This window comes from Seriola aureovittata, chromosome 9 (assembly GCF_021018895.1).
Source record: "Seriola aureovittata isolate HTS-2021-v1 ecotype China chromosome 9, ASM2101889v1, whole genome shotgun sequence".
NCBI lineage: Eukaryota > Metazoa > Chordata > Actinopteri > Carangiformes > Carangidae > Seriola > Seriola aureovittata.
Window position 1 is genome coordinate 15,635,850 of NC_079372.1, and position 23,761 is coordinate 15,659,610.

At 42.9% G+C, this 23,761-nt stretch overlaps 1 protein-coding gene across 12 annotated transcripts in view; it reads right to left on the bottom strand.

Moving 5' to 3' along the window:
* hspg2 (heparan sulfate proteoglycan 2) overlaps nt 1-23,761 on the bottom strand; it is a 94,301-nt gene that overhangs the window by 8,023 nt on the left and 62,517 nt on the right. For 7 of the 12 annotated variants that reach the window (XM_056386120.1, XM_056386116.1, XM_056386111.1 and 4 more), the window contains 42 exons: nt 23,447-23,539; nt 23,271-23,363; nt 22,935-23,165; nt 22,712-22,825; nt 22,501-22,628; nt 21,911-21,997; nt 21,726-21,784; nt 20,855-21,019; nt 20,564-20,674; nt 20,126-20,226; nt 19,600-19,780; nt 16,982-17,041; nt 14,117-14,239; nt 13,754-13,906; nt 12,905-13,065; nt 12,584-12,661; nt 10,819-10,954; nt 10,557-10,708; nt 9,704-9,848; nt 8,966-9,109; nt 7,821-7,955; nt 7,527-7,708; nt 7,187-7,382; nt 6,813-6,992; nt 6,391-6,651; nt 6,064-6,226; nt 5,279-5,376; nt 4,910-5,176; nt 4,701-4,813; nt 4,398-4,545; nt 4,184-4,300; nt 3,994-4,011; nt 2,561-2,645; nt 2,287-2,431; nt 2,100-2,202; nt 1,893-2,002; nt 1,694-1,802; nt 1,487-1,585; nt 1,129-1,350; nt 758-1,002; nt 483-654; nt 27-149 (listed from right to left, as the gene is read on the bottom strand). In XM_056386120.1, the coding sequence (XP_056242095.1) occupies nt 27-149; nt 483-654; nt 758-1,002; nt 1,129-1,350; nt 1,487-1,585; nt 1,694-1,802; nt 1,893-2,002; nt 2,100-2,202; nt 2,287-2,431; nt 2,561-2,645; nt 3,994-4,011; nt 4,184-4,300; nt 4,398-4,545; nt 4,701-4,813; nt 4,910-5,176; nt 5,279-5,376; nt 6,064-6,226; nt 6,391-6,651; nt 6,813-6,992; nt 7,187-7,382; nt 7,527-7,708; nt 7,821-7,955; nt 8,966-9,109; nt 9,704-9,848; nt 10,557-10,708; nt 10,819-10,954; nt 12,584-12,661; nt 12,905-13,065; nt 13,754-13,906; nt 14,117-14,239; nt 16,982-17,041; nt 19,600-19,780; nt 20,126-20,226; nt 20,564-20,674; nt 20,855-21,019; nt 21,726-21,784; nt 21,911-21,997; nt 22,501-22,628; nt 22,712-22,825; nt 22,935-23,165; nt 23,271-23,363; nt 23,447-23,539 (5,806 nt within the window). The remainder of the gene's footprint in view (nt 1-26; nt 150-482; nt 655-757; nt 1,003-1,128; nt 1,351-1,486; nt 1,586-1,693; nt 1,803-1,892; nt 2,003-2,099; nt 2,203-2,286; nt 2,432-2,560; nt 2,646-3,993; nt 4,012-4,183; nt 4,301-4,397; nt 4,546-4,700; nt 4,814-4,909; nt 5,177-5,278; nt 5,377-6,063; nt 6,227-6,390; nt 6,652-6,812; nt 6,993-7,186; nt 7,383-7,526; nt 7,709-7,820; nt 7,956-8,965; nt 9,110-9,703; nt 9,849-10,556; nt 10,709-10,818; nt 10,955-12,583; nt 12,662-12,904; nt 13,066-13,753; nt 13,907-14,116; nt 14,240-16,981; nt 17,042-19,599; nt 19,781-20,125; nt 20,227-20,563; nt 20,675-20,854; nt 21,020-21,725; nt 21,785-21,910; nt 21,998-22,500; nt 22,629-22,711; nt 22,826-22,934; nt 23,166-23,270; nt 23,364-23,446; nt 23,540-23,761) is intronic. The other 5 variants (XM_056386117.1, XM_056386110.1, XM_056386115.1 and 2 more) reach the window with 4 other exon arrangements.

The following is a 23,761-nucleotide window of genomic DNA, read 5'->3' on the forward strand; positions in this document are numbered from 1 at the left end:
TGGTAATGATCATAAGCAATACTTACTTTCTTCACAGTTCAGGCCTGTGTAGCCATGTGCACACACACACTGACCGTCGACACAGCTGCCGCCATTCTGGCACTGAAGGTTGTTCTGGCACACATCTTTCACCACCTCGCACCGCTCACCTGCAGGGTCACATACCAGTCATGGCTCAGGGGTGAAAGGTCAAGGGTCAAGTTCACACCAAAGGCAGGGTGAGTTCATAGGGGTTTGGAGATTGTTTTTGGCTTTTTACCAATTTTAACTGAAAATTACTGAGATTTTTTTTTCATCATGTTTTATGTCACAATGCATCCACATGCAAAAAGAAGTTGATTTGAACAGTTTGTCATAGAGGAGGTCATCTTGGGTAAATACAGCTCGAAAAATGAAGTGAAAAATCTGCCAAAATTCACCAGTATACAGAATGTTGCAGAATTATTATAGTCGCAAATGCCACCAGGACTTCGAGCACTAACCTTCAAATCCATCCCTACAGAGGCACTGGTACTCATACTCAGCACTCGACATGCAGTGACCACCGTTCAGACAGGGCCGGCGGTCGCAGGGGCTGTTGTCCACACACTTGCGGATAGATCTGCTTTCTGTAAAGCTGTAGGACAGATCCACCTTCTTGTTGTTGATAGAAACCTAAGCGGGCAGCAAAGGAGACAAGTTTAAGCTACAGGCTACAAGAAAACGTTTATAACCTTTTGTTTTATTTCCTTTTTTTTTTAGCACAGAGAGATCTCACCTCTCCTATACATCCCTGAAACAATTCGCTGACATTTGCAGGCTTAGGCAGGATGTCCATGTTGGGGACTCCTCCCAGGTACATGGGGGTGTGGATATTAAGGCCCTGGGCTTTTCCTGGAGATGTCTTCCTCTCCACTTGGCCTTGGTCGACCCTCAGGTGGCCGGCCCTCTTGTTCCGCTCGGCCACGACTCTGTGCCACTGGCCCAGAGAGACTGGCTCAGCACTGAGAAGGATCGCTTGGCCTGAAAATGAAGATAGGTCAACAGATATTTTACTTGCTCTGACAATTTACCTAACAAACAGGGATGTAGTTGTACTAGGGTTAGATGTAGAGAAATTCAGTTTTGCACAGTTATAGTCAACTTCACCTGTGCCCAGTTCATATCTGAATTCCACATGTCCGTCCACCATGGAGATGGCGACAAAGTCCTCCACCTTCATTTTCTTCCCACCACAGAAGAACATCAGGCCGTCTCTATCCACCGGCTTGAACTCCAACTCAACACGCAGGTCATCGTGGATGTTGGTCAAAGGGGGATAGGCTATGTATGACTCCTCCCCATCAAACAGTGGAGTGGTCACCAGTTCTCCTAGTAAGGGCAAAGGAGGAGGAAAATGCATCAAGATTTAGTTTGTTGAGGAATATTAACAGGACATAAGAGCTGGAAAATACCTAAAACTATGTCATGTTTATGGGAGGTGAGGGTTATTGATTTCCTGTCTTACCATCCATGCATTTGTTTCCGAACTTGCCAAGATGGCAGCGGCAGTCGTAGCCCAGGCCATTCAGGCGATTGATGCAAGTGGCGTCCGGTCCGCAGGCCTCTGTTGTGGTGATTCAGGTAACAAAAGGTCAAGAGACCGTTTCTCTTATCTACTGGTATAAAGCTACCCTGTAATTACTTTAATTTGGCTGTGGAGATTCACATGTACCTGAGTGACAGTGCAGGGATGAGTGGTGCTGGCAGTTGCTTCCGGTGAATCCTCTGGGGCAGCTGCACTTATACAAGCTGGCATCCGAGTCCTCACACCTGCCGCCATTCTGAATTACATGAGAGAAATCTTATTGATATTAAGGAATTAAACACAGACCAGTCACTACAAATACATCGAGTGGATGGATGTAACTGACCTGGCATGGGTGATCTTTGCAGGTGGGACAGTTGCTGACGCCAGTAGAGCTGCGGTCCAGATCTTTGAAGATGACTTCCTCACCCTGGATGACTAGCTGACGGATACAGCCTGCACAGTACCAATATTCAGCGATGACAATTCAGCACACTCAGAAAAAAATGTTTTCTCTATACTATATTTCTATCCTTTCTGAGTGACGTCTTACCAACAAACCCGGTCTTAATGCCAGCGGTTTTGGCGAGGAGTGTGTAGTTAGGGTATCCACCCACATGCAGCTCCTCATTCAGATCCAGACCCTGGAACTTGCCCTGAGGAGAGGAAATGAGCATTTACTGTATGAATCACTGAGTTCATGAAACACAAATGGGTGGGAGAAGGAGTTACGTAAGTACCTGTGAGCTGCCGTTGATGGGCTCCCCTCCATCTACAATAATGTAGCCCAGGGTGTGGTTGCGATAGAGCTCGACGGTGTGAAACTCTCCCAGTTTGATAGGGTTGGGGTCACGTATACTGGCCATGCCGGAGCCCACGTCAAACCTGAGACAACACAACAGATTTTTAAAAATGATGATCATCGACAGGCTTCATGATGCTGTATTTTCACTTTTTCATTTTTTGTATATACAAGTCATTTAGAACTTTAAAGAATATAAAGTATAAACCGACCTGAACTCCAAGCGACCACCCACAAGTCCCAGAGAGATAAAGTCGGCTCCTGTGGTCCTCCTCTGGCCATTGTAGAGGATCATACCTACACCAAAAAAACAGGGTTAGTGAGAACTACTACGAATGTGATCCTAGATCACCATACAATAATATCCATCTTAACAACTCAATAAATCTGCCAGTTTTATTATAGTAATCAAGCAGAATCTTCCACAAGTTTTCTTTTTGTCACAAGACAATGCAACTGATTTTTCTAACATTCATGAACTAATCATTTGATCCCAGTGGTAGAATTTGTCACTCAAGAAAATCAATATTTTACACTATATAGAAATATATGGATATATATATATTTATAAGTGGAAGTGACTTGTTACGATGGACATTGCTTGTAATGGAGTCATTAACATACAAGATAAAATCTTTAACGGTAAAGCAGCATGCTATGGCGAGGCAGGTTTAAAGCCAACCGAAGCCAGATTATAACCTGCTATCCGACCATTGGGCTGCCAAGTGCAACCAGTTAGATTTATACTACTAGTCCTCGCTTTTCTTTCTCCACATGCTGGATATTTACATGCTTACACGAGCCACACAGGCTCACGGGGAAGTGGGAACATGCCCTCTTTCACATCTATTTGTCTATTTCTAGCTCTGATCACGAGAGAGAAAGCAGTCTGCATAAATGTGCAACACAGTTGATTTGAAGTGTAAGTAAGATTACCCGGGATGTGCTGCACATATTTGTGTCAGACCTTTAAATTAATATCATCAAGTCAAATAGCTTTTGCAATGAATTTGTAGCTTTTTTCTGCAGTTTGTTACCTGATGGACTGAGTGGCAAAAATCCAAACAGTCACAGATAAGTTGTGAGTCAAAGAAAAATATTAAACTGTTAATATAAAGAATAACAGCCATATATTTTCCTTTGTTTCTTTTCTATTTTGCTCTAATGTCTCCACAAACTGCGGGTAGGTTAGAAAAAAATAGAAAAGCCAATTACTACTTGCAAAGGCTATTTGTGTTTCCTCTCGCTCACTTGGAACTGTACTGAAGCTTAAATAAGACACGTGTGTAGCATTGCATTTATATAGTTGTAGCATAGTATATGGGCTTTGATTCGAAGCAGCAGTTCTGCTCCCTAGGCAGCGCAGAAGCTGATAAAGTAGGGTACGAAGTAAAAGGAGATTTATAACCAAGCTTTTATTAAGCCGATGACTGTAATACTCCTAAAAGTGACTTTGTGATCATGACCGAACAGCCTGTACAGTAAAAAAAAAACGTAGGCCATGCACCACACTGCATCTCTTTCACAGCCCCTAAATCTGCTCTGAGCTGGATGCATTATGTGAAAGTCTGATGCAGCCAAAAAGAAAGCAGCACTGCCAACATCAGCCTTGAGCTCCTTGTGGTTCTCAAGCACTGAGACTCACCAGCGTACAATATGAGACCTTCCCACCACGTGGGTGAGAGGGAGAGGTGAGGGAGAGAGGGGAGGGGACACAAGACGCAGTAAAAATTATACATGAGGAAATATGACATATAGATTACTGCACTGCAAGATTCAACATAGTAGAATGTACAATTAAACTGTCAAGAAGATTTAAGGGTGTGCTTCCTTACCATCAACATTGTCTGGTCTAAAGTTGATCTTAATGCTGAAAGCCTTGTAGGCATTTTTGATGGTGGGCAGGGTGAGGTAAGACAAGGGTTCCTGGGCAAAGTACGGCATCACTCTCTCTGAAAAAGCAAACAATCTCATGGTTAAATTCAGAGAAATATGTAGTTCCTACTTAAAACCTCCGTTCCTACTGTGCTGTCCACTCCGCATACTAACCATGAACCATAAGTGTAGTAAAGGCTTCCACTTTGCCCTGTTTGTTGGAGGCGGTGCAGACGTATGTCCCAGAATCGTCATGGGTGATGCGAGGGACCGTCAGCACGTTGACCTCCTGGAAACACTTGGGAGGAAGCTCTCCTTCCAGCTAGATGAAGAAATAGACACAGTAAACACAATCAGCATCAGCAAAATGTTTACTCTCTTCAAGCCAGATGAATTGGCAAGCATTTGGACTATAGACAGTTAACAGTTCTACAAATTTAAAAAAGTTCTACAAGGAATTCCTAGACTGTGGTTTACCTTGGACCATTTGATTTCAGGCACAGGATATCCTGAGGCCACACAGGGCAAGACTGCATCAGACCCGACTGTCACCTCTTTTGTTTCTGGCAGTGCAGCGATTTGAGGAAGGGCTGTGCAAAGAGGCAAAGGATTTTCAACGAGGATAGTGACAAGAGATCAGTGTGTCTGGGCAAGCGCATTTGTGGACGGTTTTAAGGATTACTCACACTGAACGTTAAGGACCACTTGGGACTGTACTGAGCCTACGTCATTGGTGGCGGTACAGCGGTATTGCCCAGCGTCGGCCTCCGTCACTTGATCGATCTTCAGCATGCCGCCTTTCACCATGATGTGAGTTGGCAAAGCCCCGCCTACTTTACTCCATTTGACGGTGGGCTCCGGGTCACCGACAGCCTGGCATTCAAACTCCACAGAGTTCCCAATCATCACGGTCTGCACCGAGGTACGCACGTTGATCATCACCTTTGGCAGGGCTGTGGGGAAAACAAGAGAAATGTGACAAAAACAGGAAGGAGTTATCTTGTGTTTGATTAAGTTGTATATACATTACTATATTTGCAGTAAATTCTACAGACCTTGGATGGTCAGTCTGGCAGTGTCCTGGGCCTGACCATACACACTGCTCGCTCTGCAGATATAAACACCTTCATTGCTCTGCTCAAGGTTCTCAATCCTACGGAGAGACATTAAATTACACATGAATACAAGTCATGGTTCAGTTTTTACTTCACATATTACACATTTAAGGAATTTTATTAGTAGATTTAAATGTTTTAACCCATTTAAAGGATAAGTCTGGTAATATTCTACATTTTTATGGCCAAAAAAGTCCATGAAAAGACCAAAACCAACAATAAATGTATCCTCCAAACAAGTACTCTCTGTGTAGCCGAAGCCTGATATAGCTTATTCCTCTGGGGCCATAGACTTTCATTGTTGTCCAACACCTATTAAAAACCCATAAGTGAGTCTCACTGTTGCACCGGATGACATGTTTAGTCACTGTAGTTTATTTTGAGTTGACCCAACGGTCACCAACCGTCCGGCTGCTAAATACTTGCTAGCTCGCCAAATCCGCAGCTGAAAATAGTCCGTTACAAAAGTGCTATTTACTCCTATTTGAGTAGCATTTGCTAAAAGCCACCGTGCTCAAATAATTTAGCATTAAAAAAAAGATTAGTATATATTAAAGATAGATATAAAATATTGTAACTAATTTCTAAAGATTTACAGCTGTAAATACAACTTGTGTTTGATGCATTTGATCCTTAAATATCATACATATCCAAACATTCAGAGCTGTTTTTGTCTTGTACTGTTGCCTATTTCCAACAACCCAGCACAGAGCCTCATGAGTCACCTGAGCACTCCATCCTTGATGTGGTGGTTTGGCGGCAGGGCGCCTCCTTCTTTCAGCCACTCAATTTTGGTTTCTATTCCACCTGCCGCTGAGCAGGTAAACTCCACAGCGCTGCCCTGGGCCTTCACCTCAACCTGGGGTGACACACGCACCGCCAGAGGAGCTACAGAGGGGAACGACGGAGATGTATTTTAGTTCTTCTTGTTGAGGTGCAGGAATATCACTGCGCACACTCCTTCATGGATCTTTAGATGCTCTGACACATTTGCCAGCTATCTCTATGACATGTTAAACCTTGTCGAATCATCATATTATCAGCAAACTCACATCTGACTGTGACTTTGGCGACCACTTCACTGTTGCCCACTTTGTTGCTGGCCACACACTTGTAGCTCCCGGCATCCTCGGCAGCGGCCAGGTTGATCTGGAGATCCCCGCCGCTAACCTGAGCCCTCGGGGACAGGTTTCCATCCAGCTTGGTCCAAGTGTAGGTTAAAGGAGGAGTGCCGTGGGCCAGGCACTGCAACCTGATCACCTCGCCGACGCGCACAGCCACATCATCAGGCACAGATGTGGCATAAGGAAGAGCTAAAGATAGGAGGAAAAAAATCATTGGGTTTATTTGTTTTCTTGGGAGCAACATGAAACATGAAGAAGGAATTTCCATTCAGTGGATACTACATTTAAAAATAATAAAGCTGAATACATTTTTTTTTTTTTTTTTAATGTAAAAAAACAACAACACTCACTTTCTACATCTAGCATGATGGTGACGTCAGTGGTGCCCATGTTGTTGGTGGCACTGCAGATGTATTCTCCAGAGTCTTGCCGGCCCACGTTGGGCAGCACCAAGCTGTTGTTCACCACCTTGTGTCTCCAAGGCAGAGGAGACCGCAGCTTGGACCAGGTGATTTTTGGTGAGGGGAAACCTACAGAAGCAAAGTGGAGAGCAAAACATAAATCCTTGGCTCGGCTCATTTTGAAAAGCCAGTTTCTGACTTTCATTTACAATAAAGATGTTTCTCTTTCATACAGTGAAGTGACGCGACATGAAAAACTGACACAGGAAGACAAAACATAACACATTCAAGTGAACTCAAATGACATTTTTCTCAGTCATTACCGTGGGCCTCGCAGCGCAGTGTCGCAGTCTGTCCCTCCACCACAATCATCAGCGGCTCAGGAACGGAGCCTCTGGGCACTGATGGAACTTGAGAGCCTCCCTCAACAACCACCTCTATGTTGGTCTCCGTAGAGCCCTCATTGTTGCGAGCTGTGCACACGTACGTGCCACTGTCTTCTGGACGTGCCACGAGTATCTGCACAAGAGGAAAATGGATATATTTCACTATCAAGATACAAAACAAACAAAACCAAAAAAAAAAAGTCTGATTTCAACGACCGAGTTTGAATACGAGTCTTTAAATAGCAACACAGAAGCAACAACACAACATGATCAGTACCTGCATGACTGCATTGGACTCCATGGGTACAGGGCTGCTCAGCATGGTCTTACGGTTGCTGTCCAGCCGGTGCCACGACACTGAGGGGCGTGGCTCTCCTGACGCCTGGCATTCCAGGTTAATGGGTTCGCCCACTCTGACGCGCACAGGTCCAACGGGGGTGACGGTGGCCACAGGAATCTCTGAGAGTACAGGTACAAAATACTAGTACACGACCACGTCTCTGATCAGCCACTAGAGGGAACCCTCCGTGAAGATTCCTCCTGTTTGCAACATGATGTGCATGTGACTCACCTTTGACAATCAAAGACACAATGGTGTGAGTGATGCCGAACGGGTTGCTCGCCACACAGCGGTAGGCACCGTGGTTGATAGGGCGAGCGCTGGTGATGGTGATAACAGAACCATCAGGGCCGACTTTGACATTATCTGCAGAACAGGGGAGCAAATGCAACATTAGAGCTGCTGTAGATACCGCAGGAGACTTTTGAAGCTTAAAGGGGAGTTCAGTTTACTTGTCATGTATTGATACTGCTCAGCCTGTGAAAGCAGTTGTCTAATGTATTCTGCCGGCTCCCGGAGGAAGCTCTCTGAAGTTTTAATAAATAACCCTGTTTACGCTGATGATCTTTGCTTTGGCTTGAGATGTTGAAAAGTGTTTTTGAAGCTTAAATTTGTCTCTTTTCAGTCCTCCAACTTAATATAGGAGTGAAACTTAATTGCTGGAGTGGCTTTTTAAGACATGTTGAGTAGCTCTCAATCTTAGGTTTCAGCTAACTCTTGAAGATACTCAAAAACCGTCTAAGAGAACCTAAGCTGAAGACTTCTTAATTAAAATCTAGGAATTTTACAATGACCAGCCTTGTGCAGTCAAATTTATTTAAGCTCTTTTAGAAAAAAATGATTGGATACAACAAAGACCAGAATAAAAGCCATCATGTCATGAAATCTTACCAGATATTATTACCTCTGCCAAGGAGGTTATGTTTTTACCTGTGTCTGATGTGTTAGCAGGATTATGCAAAAAGTGCTGAACTGATTTGCACTGAACTTGGTGGGGGGGTGGGACGAGAGCCAGGGAAGAACCCATTAAATTTTGGGGGCAGACCATTTGAATTTTTTTTCTCTGAAGTCTGATGAAGTATGTCGCTTGACATTGGCCTTGGTCTGCACCCACTGAGTGCCCTTCTAGTTAATGTCATGCAAAATTGTAGTTAATGCAAAAATGTCAGTGCAAGTCTAGGAGAAAGAGATGAGAGAGAGTTCTCAATTAGTCATTACAGTCATTAAAAGAAGTAACAGAGGAGTGCTTAATGGTTGGACTGTAATTGCTTGTAAATAATGACTTCATAAAATCAGAACTCATTAAGCAGGCTTATTCCTCAGAGGCAGCTGAGCGTGTGTGTATGTGTGTGTGTGTGTGTGTGTGTTATTATTACCTGGCAGCGGTTGGTTGCTGGCCAGTTTCCACTCTAGTCTGACAGGCTGGGCTCCGCTGTACACCCTGCACCTGAAGCTAGCTGACTCCCCCACACGCACTGCAGCACTGTGGGGCTCAATGGCGATGATTGGACTCTGAAGACCTGCAGCAGAAACCGGCAGTTTTTTAAGGCTCTGGACAGATTTGTTCATGATCTCACTTCATTACGCTGACGTATCATTCACAGACACTTGAAGTAACAAATTGCAATCCCATGTGGCTACGGGCTTCATTGGCAGCAGTTTAAGAACTCAAACTCTTCTGAGGTCCAGGAAGGAGTGAATGAGGATGAGATCATGGGACAGTAGCGAGGAAAATCATTCAATCTGAGGTCACGCTGGGCAACACTGGAAAGCACAACTGGAAAGTTCATTCATGAAGTGAGGCAGTGTTAGTCTGAGAACAACACTCTGCCATGTAATGCCCTGCCATTAATGTGTTTCTCCCAGCCTGTGACTGATGCTGCCATCAAGTCTAATTTCCTCAGTGAGAAAGAAATGACCGTCAAAGTCAGAGTAAATTGCCCAACCTCGAGCACAGCAGAGTACAGCGGGATTAAACACATGGAAAAAGAACAAACGGGCTCTTGTGTTTATTGTGTTGCATTTTGTTGCAGTGTGAAAAACCATTTATGTAATCCACAAAGCAAGACTTGTCCACATAACATCTATGAGGCTTAAAGTGTTGACTGACTTACGTGAAGAAGATGAAGTGACAGACACAGAGACAGAGGCCTGATGGACACGAGAGCCTGGGTTTCCAGTGTTGCTCTGCACCCGACAGATATACTCTCCTGAGTCTTCTGGAGAGGCTGACAGGATCCGCAGCTGACTGCCCAGAACCTGCACAAAGGAATGGAGACCCTTACAATACTGAAAGTATTATAGCTTTTATTACTCATAATATTTCTACTGTTACCACCATTACTGCTACTCAAGTCTATATGATACTAGTTTAACTAATAATAAAGAATATGATTTGGGAATAAACAGGAAAAAAAAATACACTCTACAAAAGTGGGTTTTTAAATTAGTAAGAGGAAATACCACTCTGCAAAATACTGCATTCAAACATACAACGGTATTATCAGCAAAATTTACAAAAAAGTATCAAATATAAAAGTACTTGTTGGGCAGAGTAGCTCACTGTCAACCACTGACACATAAGCAGTATTTTAATATCACAGCTGGCTGAGGTGGAGCTAATTTTAACTACTTTATACACTGTTGGGTGGTTGAATCTATAACGATGCATCATATCATGCATCATTTATAAGTTATAAGTCTGCAAAGGAACCAGTGACTATAGTTGCGAGTTAAAAGCAGAGGATTTAGCAAAACATTTCTCTCTGAAATGTAGAGGAGTGAAAGTATAAAGTAGCATAAAATAGAAATACTCAAGTAAAGCACACATACAGTAAGAGAAGAACAGTACTTGGATAAATGTACTGACACATTCCACCAATGCTAAATAAGCTTCAAACTGCAGTGTCAGTGCTGTGCAGTGATTCTGACACAAATAACATGCATTTTCCATTTTTGTGTGATTACCTGGTGGTTGGAGGAGAGGCGTCCACTGGCTCTCGTCCAGGTGACTTGGGGAGGAGGATTTCCAGGGGCGAAACAGTTGAGCTCCAGGTTCTGGCCCTCCTGGACATCAGCTATAGATGGCTGGATGCTGACCACTGATGAGATATGGTCCGCTGTACAAACACAAACATATGCACCACATTATGTTTTCTCTAATTCAATGCAAAATATGACACCTGAAATGTTCACTCTGAGTCAATCACCAACAGTCGAGCCATCTCACCTTTGAGCACCGTCACTTTGATTGGAGCGCTATTCGAGCCAATGCTGTTGCTGCCAACACACATGTAAGTGCCTGAGTCGGACATCTTGATGTTGGGGATGAGCAGAGTGCCAATGTCGGTGCGCTCCATGCGGGCCTGGAGAGGACACATCAGTAAGGGAGCAGATTAGAAAACCTCAATCTCAATCACATCGCCCCTTTTCCTGCCATGACACACAGCACTGAGCATTACATTTCAAAGATATGACTTACACAGATAATTATACTGAAGACAAAGTAGATCACTTACCTGTCTTGCTTCCCTTTAAACAACAGGAATATGACATTATGACATTACTAGCTAATAGCGACACAAAAGCACCACAGTGTAGATCTTACAGACAAGACAAGAGCTGTTATTGCTACAGTTCAGTAGCTCTCTAAATGGATTTTTGTTCATGATTTCTATGGCACAATACTTTGCACGTGAAACTCACTTTGTACAAAGTAGTGCCAACATCTCTATGATGATTGTTGTGGTTTTAATTTGTTAATAAATCGTGATCTGTGATAATTACATGTACTACACTATTATTATCTTTATGCTAAAAGAATTAATGATTGATGATTGTAAAAATGAAGTTAGAATTGACAGTTTGTGACACATTGATTTGAGCAAGAAGATACTCAATAAGCATTAAAAAAAAAAAGAATCATCTTAACTGCAAAATCTAATCACTAGCCAGATTCGCAGAAGTCAAAAGATCCACAAATCAAATACCTCAGAGCAAATAGAGTAAAAACCCAAACCCTGCATCAATTTCAACACTCATATTTAAGAACGTTCATGTCTTTCTGTCCCATGAGTAATCAACAAGTTGATTTGTTTGTATACTACTCCACATGGCAGTCAGAGGCCCAACAAGGCTGAAAATTAGCTTTTATAAAGTTTGGAAACACCTCAGAGGGGAGGGGAATCAGGAGGGGAGGGTCTGGGGAGGGATTACTGTATCCGGGGGGTGTTGGGGCATCCATGGACAAAGCTGCTTAGCTCCGGCCCATTCAACCGTGAGGGAGGCTAAACCGAGCAGTGGCTGAGGCGGGCCTTGGCTCAATGTGTGTCTGAACCCATTGACGAGTTTTCAAAGCAAGCCGTTTGCTAGAGCATACAGAATTTCTGCGTGGTCGCACGGCAGAGCCTGGCTCCCCCTGGGAAAGGCTGACACAACGCAGTGGCTCTCTGAGGCAGAACTAAACAGGCCCCGGAGCCCTTGCCGAGCCGAGGAGGGCCGTGCAGAAACCAGACTAACACAAAAAAAAACCCTGGGGCGTGGGGGCAGAGGGCTGCGCCTGGCACGGAGAAAAATATGTCTGAAATACCTACAGTACCTACTGTATACTTAGTCCTGTTAATACACTCAATGGAATGATGAGGGTCAACTGGGTGCTGAGAGCCCAAACACGTCAGGGATGGTTTTGATGTGGACAGAACAAAACAAAAGACTATGGAACACCTTCATTAATTAAACGCAACATAAAAAACAACAACTGCATGCAAGTACACCAAGACGTCAACCAGACCCAGCTAGATGATTTTAATGTATTTGGCACCACCTCTAACGGGACTTAGTGAGCAGCTGATGTAAATTAACAGGGTTTACAAGGTGTGAATCAAGGACACGTTTGATCATGCACTTAGTCGACAATGTGTGAAGACGAGGTCAGTAGAGGACAATGGATGTGAACTATGAGACAGGACAGACAGACATCGGACAGATGGACAGACCTGCAGCTCCTCAATACGTCTCTGTAACACATCGACACTGTTGCTTTTAAACTGATGGAAACCGTGAGAGGGAATGGCCTGAGTAAACGTCAGAACAGGGTGGGATCAAAAAAAAAAGGGGAGGAGGAGACAAACAGAAGGGAGGGAAAAAATAAAGGTAAGTGGTCAAAATGCTGAAACAGTCATAAAAACTGACATAGTATGATGAAGTACCATCGGCACCGGACACACCTTGAGGTGCAAGGTAGAGATACAGATATATGTAAATCAATCCACGTTTTGGTCACCATTCAGGTACTGAGACAACAGGGGACGTCTCACCTGTGGAGGGATTTGTCCTCCATTTTTCAGCCAGGTGAGCTTCGGCGTGGGCGATCCAGATGCGCGGCAGTACAACCTCAATGTGTCGCCCTCATGGACTTCAACATTTTGGGGACTGACTTGGACTTGAGGCTGGGTGCCTAGGCCACTTGGGTTAGATTCTGACCAAAAAATGCATCGTCATTCAATGACAAAATATATTATATACACCACAACATCTTGAGCTTGACAGAAAAAAAAACAAAAATCATAACTATGAAATACTTAACTGTGATATGGTAAAATGTAGTGTTATAATAGCACAAACAAACAAGACTTTGGCTGACGTTAGTTATCATAAGCTACCAACTACAATACCAGACCAAGTAAGAATGTATTGAATTGAGTTAAGTGTGTGTTTTAATTATTATGAATTCAACGTTCTTTTTTAAAAAATTGCATAGTGTCACTTTAAAGCAAGAGGACGGTAAGCTAAAGAGAGCATTTAATTCCTGACCAGGTTACAAAAATGTACAAAAAGTGACGTGAGATGCTTCTGTTGTTTAAAGCTAGTTGTTTTTCAAAAAAATCATTGATCGTCTAAGAATCCATTGAAAATAGGTGGGACAGTCTCATTCTGATGGGATGATTTTTATGGTTTTTAGAAAAAGATCTTGTGTTATTAAGTGTTGTTATGTTTTCATCTCATATGTGAGGTCCCCACGATCACCTGTTTCCATAACGTAAGGGGAAAACTTACCCTAACCTACCTAACTTAACCATAACCATTACATGTCTATCCCTAACCCTTGTCCTAACCTTAACCTAACCCTAGCATTAAATCAAGTCTTAACCCTAAACGGAGCATACTTTGTATGAAGAGGGAAACCCGCGCTGTGTGCTCGCCATGAGTGTTCAGGGCTTTGCAGGTGTACTCTCCCTCATCAGCTGGGTCCACTGCTGTGAAGGTCAGTACGCCACCTCGTATTACCGCTCTGGGACTCAGTCTGTTCCCTGGACCTCCTGTAATAATCACAGTTACACCTGGTCACTCAAGGAGAAATTTTGCACACACCGATGAATGTCTATGACTTTGTACTTAATTGAATTTCCCAGAATCTTCTCAAAAGTCTCCTTAAGTATGATTGACTAAAACAAAGTAACTGTCCACTCAAATTAATATGATATTAGCTGAACCAAATAATACAAAAGTGGAGTTTAAACTGGTCGTACCGATCCATTCGATGGCGGGGGTTGGGTTCCCAGTTACTGTGCAGCGAAACTCTGCCCTCTGGCCTTGCTGGACATTCAGTACTGAGGGAGTAATGGTGGCCACAGGTTGGGCCCCTTCACCAGCTACAAAAGTAGACACAACAGTCAAACACAGCTCAAAAAAGAGACTTCTCAGAGTGATAAAGTAAAGTGATAATGCAGACTGGTCTATTGGTAAAGTGATCGAGTGTAATGAAAACTTGTCACGACTCTCAATGCTGCTTGTGCATCATATATAAGCTGTGCGTAATGAATTGACTAGACTGTGATGGCCTCTGCCTGTGCCCCCACTGTCACCCTTGGCAGTCTATATCCTCAGAGCAGACAAAACAGATGAGATGTGGCAGGCACGCCTTGGCATGGCCTCTGGGCATACCACTGTCTGCGCCAGTTTGGCTGGCTGCTAGACTTCGTATTCAATCCCGTATGATCCCAGGGTGACAGAGCAAAAGAAAGGCCTCTTTCAGTAGGCAGGGAGGAGCATGAGGCTATCTAAGCAGGCCGAAAACTTCAGAGGCTGTTGTAGCCTGGGCCGAGCTGTGACTCTCTGACCTTAGCAACACCAGTACTCCAGGGCAGAGAGCGGTTTCATCGTCCTCTGTGGGACAGACACGATGGCCGAAAGTCTACACTCAACACACGTGTAACCTCTAAGAACGAGAAATGATTTGATTATATACTGTGGTTGTTTTGAAGAATCTCTGTCATGTGTTTTGTAAGGATCTATGATGGATTGCATCAGGTGATGAAACTGAAAGGGTCGACTGACCCACATTCACTACCTCTGCTGGTAATCTAACCAAGCAGATACTTTTGGTTTCATCTTTCCAGGTTTTGACGAATCTGACTGCCTTCACCCCAGTACGCAGGTATGGAGGTGAACAGAATTTAATTGCACTGCCGAAAACAATATAAAACAATACATATACAAAAAAAAACTAAACTAAAAAGACTAATTCCCACTTTGAGCTAAATCTGATCAGCAATGCTTACATGTTTATGTTCAGCATCTTAATTTAGCATGTGAACATGCTAATTGTGACTAAACACAAAGTAGAGCTGAAGCTGATTGTATGTCATTCATCATAAACCAAGGTATTGGAAAAATGTTTAAATTTTGACCCGATGATGGTGCTAGATGAAAAATTATGGGATCAACAAAGTTATTAATTCTGAAGCAGTCATGAACTTGTGTGCCAGATTTCATGGTTGTCCATCCAATTGTTGAGAAATTTCCTTCAAAACCTAGAGGAATTCTATCAAGTAGGGGTTGAGATATTTCAGATAAGTGAAAACTTTGAGTCGCTGCTGAAATGTAATAAATGAAATGTTGGGGGATAACCAAAGACAGGGTTCATCCTCTGGGGGCCACAAATGCCAGTGCAAATTGTAATGGCAATACTTCCAATAGTTGTTGAGATATTTTAGCCTGGGACCTCCACAGAACGACACTGCTAGCATGGCAGAGAATTGAGCAGTAACGTGTCTCTGCAGAAACAGGGTCACTGTTATACTTGTGATAATACGCTACTCATGCTGTCGGCAGTTTTATAGGGACGATTTCTTTTGTAGAAAGTACTTCCATCCACCTCCATTGTGTTTGCATGACAGCAAAGAGATATCTCTAAACCTGGGCAGATAAAATGAAGGTATTACCTTCATGCCTAGATACCACTGGAGGCAGTGAGGGAACATATAGTATATTTTATGATTTTTATGTATGAAGTCAAGACATTTGAAAAATAGCTCGACATTAATCTATTAATATCACATTTACCGTGTTATTCCATCTGTGTGACTCATTGAAACACTGCCCTGTCGCATTGGACACCATTCTGCTACCCGCATTCAGCTAATGATGTAATAAGGGTGTGATGGGATGTATTAAGCACAGTATGATGTTTGAAGCCCAGATGACAGCATGTTTCCAGAGGAGAAGAAGTAAAGAGCAGAGTACAAAGAGAAGGAGGAAGGAACATCTCTTGTCTCTGAATGTGGAGACACTGTCGCACAAAATCAAACTGTAAGCATCTAGCACCTGATAATGGAATAACTGCCAGACTTAATCATTTGGCAAGATGAAACAAAATGTCTCTTTTTATGGGTTAAAGAGCGATTAAATTCCCTAGCGTAAAATGGAAAGTTGCTGGATAATATAACCCCATCAACTTAAAGTGAAGTTTTATTATGTCATAGATTTTTATATAACAAATTAATTCATGAAAAAAAACAGGCTTTTTTGACATATTTGTCCAAATTAGAGTGACATTTTCCTACAATATCAGAGTAATCAATAATTCAATTATTTGTCATCTACAATATGAGCTCTGTGAAGTGCAACTTTTACAGTTCGGACTGTTTGCAATAATAGACAGATGCCTCAACATTCATAAGGAGCTGCCCGCAAGAATTAACATGCACTTTTTCCTGCAGTGATGGACCCCGATGAACCCGAAGAGCCAGCTGGGAGCCAGTAATGCTCATGTACAATCTTATAAGCTTCGTCTCTAACAAGGACAGGAACATGATAACTTATATAATAATATACTGAAAACAAATATCCATCTTTAGATCTGGATTCAACTAAAGATGATGAACTGACAGGACATTAGACAACACAGATGCTCTGGGCCATCGTGTGTGTGAATGTGAGTAAAGGGGGTGTTTCTCAGAGCTGCTTGGTTGATTGTACATGGGCGCTACCAGGCCTCCAGTCTATCCATGCTGCGGAAGGTGAAGTGCATGCATGACACGTAGTGGGAGAGGCCGGGTCTGCCTCCCCAGTATAGCCCGGCAGAGAGGAAACTGTGCCCATGTGGAACTTACGCTTTCTGTGTCCTTCAAACATTTCATAGGCTGTGTAAAACATCTGAGTCTGTGAGGCCTCTGGAGATGTGGGAGGGAGGGAGGGAAGGGGGGGAAGGGGGGGAGGGAACAGGTAAACTGACAGGTCAGTTCTCCAGGGTAACAGCAGTTTACCTTCCATCTCCCCCCAGAGACACTTATATCCATCACTAAACTTGGGCCACTGTGGTTTTTGTCCAAAAAAAAAAAAAAAAAAAAAAAAATGTCACACATGTAAACATGCTAAAAAAATAATCATGCACTTGAATTCAATGGGCTCCACCTGGACATCAAGAATTAATTCTTTTTTCCTATATCAATTTCAGCTCATCATTGATTTCTTTTGCTACTGAAGGTTGGTGCCATTTAATTCATAGTTACATGCATTCAGTTTAATTTTCACACTTACCTGATATATTTATTGGTTATTGACATATGCACTGAAGTGTGCTGGTTAGAATGACCATACTGTTTGTAACATTTAATGGTTATGTTGCACTCAACATCAACTGAAAACAAAACACAACAATGCTCCAAAATGCCCCTTATGCTGTGAATTCAAAATCAAGACACACATTATACACACACACACACACACAAACAAACACACACACACACACACACACACACACGGTGCATGAGAACTGTACAAGCAGCAAAAAGGGGAGATGAGGGTAAGCAGAATAGCCACACATGAGACATGCAGGTTAGTAGCAAGAAGCAATTTTAAACACTGAAACACTAGTTTTATTATTTCAGCTGACATACAGCTTGTGGTTATCCTCAACTGATTAAAATAACATATGATGATAAGCCCCAGCCATAAATTTTGCAAATCAGTGTGAGCTAGTGTCATTACTTTAATCAATTGTCTCCTTTTCACAAAATATTTTCACAGTTAAGATAAATACATTACAATGTGACATGTGTACATTACATCAGTTAGGTGTCCTTTAAAAAGAAACACTTTGAAAATGAGTAAAATCTTGACAGAAGCACCTTTGGTTATATTTGCAATCATATAGCTTTTGAGTCAATAAGAATAAACAAATTAAAAAAAAAACAACAGAGTCATGGTAAAGCACACGAAGACCAGATGTCAAAAAAAAGATTTAACATGTGACCTGTGATTTTTTTGAGGTGTAAGAGATATATAAAAATATTTTCTTATAAAACATTTGAGATTGCCTTAATGTAAACACACATCATGTTAAGTCATTGCATTCACATGGCCAATTCCCTTGAAAAAAAAGAAAAGAAATTCTAACATTTCTGATATATTTGATTTCATGGAAACATTTCAGGATAACATATTTCAGTCAATTAAAAAAAAAAAAAAAAAAAGCAAAATGTGGCAACAGCATTGACAGGATGTAAATAAAAAGACCATAATATTACAATTGTAGCTGATTACTGACATAATTAGGATTAAAAAAAAAAAAATTTTTTTTTCCCCTTTAAGAGTCAGCTCTTAAATATTTTAATAACTAAATCTGACAAGCAACAATCAATACAAACTGGACCGACTTCTGCCGACACTAAAGGAATGAAGGAGTGGTATTACAGTAGTACAACAGCAATTCAAATACAGGTTTAACCGACTGCATGGCTAATAGCACCATTTTTTCATCGTTCATCAACGAGACGATTAAGAGAGTAACACAGCAGACGGTAATGTCAGGAAGGAATAATGTATCGAGTGGAACGAGACCAAAAAAAACCAAAACTAGTGGGTTTCCTCCTACTTCTCTCTTCCAGAATACACTGAAGTCTTCTTTGAATGTCAGTCGCAGAGTCACTAAGCACCCGTCGTGGCATCCACATTCCTCCTCACCATTACACGCTACAGCTCAGGCATGGGAGGGAGGGGGGGGGGCACCATGAGCCCAGAGTTAAAGACAGACACCAGTATCAAGCACCCTGCTAGTAAAACCTCTTAAAAAAAAGCAGCAAACAGCGACTCTACCAGTAATCGAGAAGCAACCAAACCACCACCGATTAATTCAACCAATGTGAAAAAGAGGAAAGAATAAAAAATAAAATAAAAAAAAAAGCAGTAAATTCAGTAGAGCGTTGGCGTCGGAAAGCGTTCCCCACAAATCACTGATCCGAAAGAGTGCTTATTTGTCACAAGTCTAGAGGATGTGTCATGACACCGAGTGCCCATTAGTTAAATCTAAAACTCCACACTTAACCCCATATGTTGTCTGGGAGATTTGTAGTCTACAGTTTTAGTTTATAAACAGACCCACAAGCTGTATTTCTTCACGTGCAGCACAGAAAAATCCATTGATCAGAGCGAGTTAAATAAAGGCAGTAAGAAGAGCAGTATGATAATAAGACATGGCTTATATGTTGGTATCTGACAGCAGAGGCCAAAAAGCATTGGGAGTTAGAACTGTAAGCTTATTATGCTGTTAACCCAGAGCTAAGTGTTTACAGTGCAGTCAAACAGAAAAGCATGCATCATTCCAAGCTGGAGGGAGGGGTGGGGGCGGGGACTCAAGTTTAAGGTGGGAAACTACAGGAGCCAGAGCTGGTAGTGGTAGGGTGGCAGGGGGGGTGATGAGTAATGGAATGCAGTGCCGAGGATCACGAACCTGGCACGTAGAGGATGGCGCTGCCCTCGTCCATGGCAAACATGTTGGAGCCCGTGCAAACGTAGACGCCAGCGTCCTCGGGCTGGACATTCTGGATCGTCAGGATGCCGTTGAAGTCCATGGCACGGTTGGGAAGTTTCCCGTTACCCATTCGGGTCCAAACCAGGGTGTAGGCTGGTGACTGTGGGAGGGGTGTGCAGACAGATGCAGGAGAATCATAAGATGCATGCAATGGGAGAAAAATAACACTCTAACTTTCTGGAAGCAGGAGGAAACAGGTGGTCTGTCTTTGTCCAGAGGAAGCAAAATCCACCGATTGGCATCTCTGTTTCCTTGTCTTTATGCTAAGCTAAGCTAAGCTAACCAGCTGCTGGTTGTAGCTCCACATATACAGTATATGAGAGTGGGATCTATATTCTCATCTAACTCTTGTGAAGAAAGTCAAAAAATGTCCTTTAAATGTAAAACTTCAAATAAGTAAATAAATAAATGAAGTAACATAATACTCATCATTGACCAGTGTTACCTTGCTCTTTGCAGTACAGATGAAGCTGACAGTAGACCCCACCCTGACAGTCTGGGCTTTGGGCTCCTCAATTGTCACCTCAATGGGTCTGGATTGGACACCTGGTGAAATGCAGAGACAATTAATTTATACTCATAGTTCATAAATACAGTTGGAATATTGCAATATTGAATAAAGTGAAAGTGAACTTCATTTGATCAATTATCAGTGGTAACATAAAAAAACATTTCAAAATCACTGTTGCACATATCTTATCCCAACACCTGCAAAGCTCCAGATGCAAAGAATGCACCACATCACAGTCAACTAAACTGTATGTAATCCGTGCATAAGCAAACTCGAGTTAAACCAGGGATGGTATCCATTTCTTGTGCTGCAATAAGCAGCTTGAGGGGAAAAAAACCTATTTGCTAATATGGAAGTGAGACTCATACTCACTTGTGACAACGATTTCAGCACGGCTCCTGTTGGTGCTGCGCTGGTCTCGGCAGGTGCAAACGTAAACGCCGGCATCACTCTGCTGAACATTGGGGAAGTACAGCTCTGCTCCTGCACACATGTCGTCCCACACAGTATGTATATTAATTATAGGCAATTTATGTGTTAAGATAAGTGAAATCAGAACTTTAAAAATGTATTTAAAACCAAAAAATGGAGTGCAAACATATTTCAATTTCTAGGATATAAAAGGTATGATCATAGGCCATGTGGTTAAAGTGTGTCCCTCACCTTGTCTGCGTCTGTCCGCACTGCCGGAGATGGGCCGCCCATCCTCTCTGGACCAGTAGAAGTAGTGCGGAGGAGAGCCAGACACCTGGCACCGCAGAGTGACAGGGCCACCCTGGGATGCCAAGACCCTCTCTGGATAAACCTTCACCACCAGGGAGGCTGCAGCTGCAAAGTGCAAAGGTCATAAACTCATCAGGGATCGGTTTCACGAAAGCGATTTTGCGAGCACTGCTTACATGCAGATAGGGGCAATGTCACATTTTATGACTGTTTGTTACTTAAACAAACGTACGAGTCCTACAGGGTTTTGGCGTGCTCGTGCATGGGCCTCAAATATGGCTTTTCTTTTGATTATAAAAATGATAAATTCGTAAATAATAAAAAGATTAATTATGCAGCTTGCATGTTGGAAATGTGATGAAATTGTTTACAGGATTGCTCTCTGAGAGTATTCATTTCACAAAGCAAGCTTGGGCAGTAAACTAGAGATCTTATTTGTGTTTCACAAAGCAAAACTGGGTGGACACCATTCAGTGACAACTTTTGTTTTTGGCTGGTGGTTAACTGCTAAAGAAATCTTCATCTTAATGGAAAAAGTTACATATTCTGACACTTCTTATAGAAGAGAAATGGAAAAATGGGTTCAAATAAGGTCCAAGTGAACTGATCTAAACTGTGAAGTTAAGATCAGTTCACTTGTGACTTCTGTGAAGTCTAAGTTGATAAAAAACTAGACCTCCTACCCTCATGTCTTTTTCATTTGAGCTCATTGTGCTACAGTAAATATTTCAAGCACACACATACTGTAAGTATATTTTTGAACGTGAGCACAGTTTAATCATATTTCTATTAAAGCAAAATGTAGCCTTACCATCGTATGGGCGACACTTCTCTCTCTCCTGTGGGTTGCCAACATATCCAGGAGCACAACTGATGATGGCAAAAAAAAATACAAAGGAAATTTAACCACAGTGTACCCTAATAAGTGCAGTTCATCAAAATCAACCACTTGAAACTATTCCAGTAACATCGAGAGAAAGTGCCGGGTTATCTCACCGCTCACAGTACTGGCCGGTGTAGCCAGGCTGACAGGCAGTGCACTGGTAGCCTCCATTTCCAAGGCTCTCACACGTAGGGGAGAACCTGTTACATGAGTTGAACACACACAGGCAAGAAGCTAAATTCTAGGTTCAGTATCAACGGATTCCCTGCCGAACCTATTACCAAGTCATTTAGTGTCACATTCATCTTTTGCAAGGCAGATTATAGCAGGGGAACCAGAATGTGACCCTTGATCAAAGTGGATTTGCACGGGAAGCAGCTGAGATTCTCATATTTCACTAAAAGATTTCTACAATATACTTCAATTTTTTTACTTGCACTTGGCAAGATTTTGTATCCCCACTGACCCTGATCTATTGAAATGCTAGGATACAGAATCAGATGACTTGAGCAGGACAGTGAATATGCAATATTTGGTGCTAGTTGGCAGAAAACAGGTTAAAATAATTGAAACGAATCAAACTCCTGAATTTACAAGACAATGGAATTTGCTGTGAACAAGAGCAAGTGAGCCGGACACAGACTTGTCTTGAGCTAAAAATGGAGGTGGAATGCGAGGTCTTGTTATCTGTGCCAGTACTCACTGGTTGTCAGGGTCAGTGTGGGGGCAGGCGCAGGGCTGGCAGTCCTCTGGAGTGCCAACAGTGGGGTCGCCGAAGAAACCAGGGGCGCACTGCTCACAGAGCTCGCCCTGAGTGTTATGCAGGCAGCTCTGGAAGGTGAAGTACGTCATTGTTTAGAGATCTGTCCGTCTCATCAGGGTGATATAATACAGTAATCTATAGTGCGTCGTACCGTGCAAATGCCAGTCTCCGGATGGCAGGAGTCAGAGTGGCCGTTACATTCACAGAGCTCACAGTGACCCAGGTATAAACCTCCTCCAGTGCGAGTATATCCAGGGGCGCAGTCCTAAAATAGACATTATGATTTCAGATACATCAGGGAGCATTTTAATGAAGCAAAATCAGCTTGGATTGCTTCTGCTAAAGTCAGCAATTCAGAAAAGATGATGAATTACCTGGCAAGAGAGTCCCTGGTATCCAGGTGGACAGCGACACTGCTCTACCTCGAGGGCCTGCGCCAAGCCGCTGTAGTTGGGCACAGCGACTTCCATGTTGATATCAGAGATGCTGGAGGATCGCATCTCGGTAGAGTAGGATGCTCGGATGAGGATATCATCCAGATCAGCCAAAACCATCATCAGGTGCTCACGGGTTGCAGGCATGCCATCCGGACGGCGCCAGTTTTCCTATGAACCAAAAAGACAATGGCTATTCTCATCTATTCTCATACAATATGCTTCCTGACAACACTTCCTGTTGTCTATGTTACTCTGCAGCCCTGAGCCGCTCACCTCTCTGAAGACAATCTCAAACCGGTGAGTCTCTCTGCTGCCCTGCTGCCTCCTCTGCCAGGACTGACGAGCCACCAGAGTGATGTCGTTACCCTGCGGGAGCAACAGCAACAGGTGAGCAAACGCTACAAACACACGTGACCACGAGAGGAAAACAAGCGAGTCAGCATACTCACAATAATCTGCACGTCAGCATCGTCGAGCAGCGTTCCCCTTGGACCAGCCACGTAGGAGACGGTGTATTTGAGTTTACCTCCGTAAGAACCCACCTAAGGCAGGGTGAAGCAAAGGAAGAGGCTTTAGATCTCTCGCCAGGTCAAACACAGCTGCAGTTCCCGTGATGAAACAAAAACACAGAGCGACACAGGCTGTTTTGTAACATCAAATCCTGTGCGCAAGAAGGATGTGAAGAAGCATACTAAGAAGTTCTTTTGAATGTGTGAGATGGGGCTGAACAATACACAAAAAAAAATCAAAAAGAAAAAAAATCA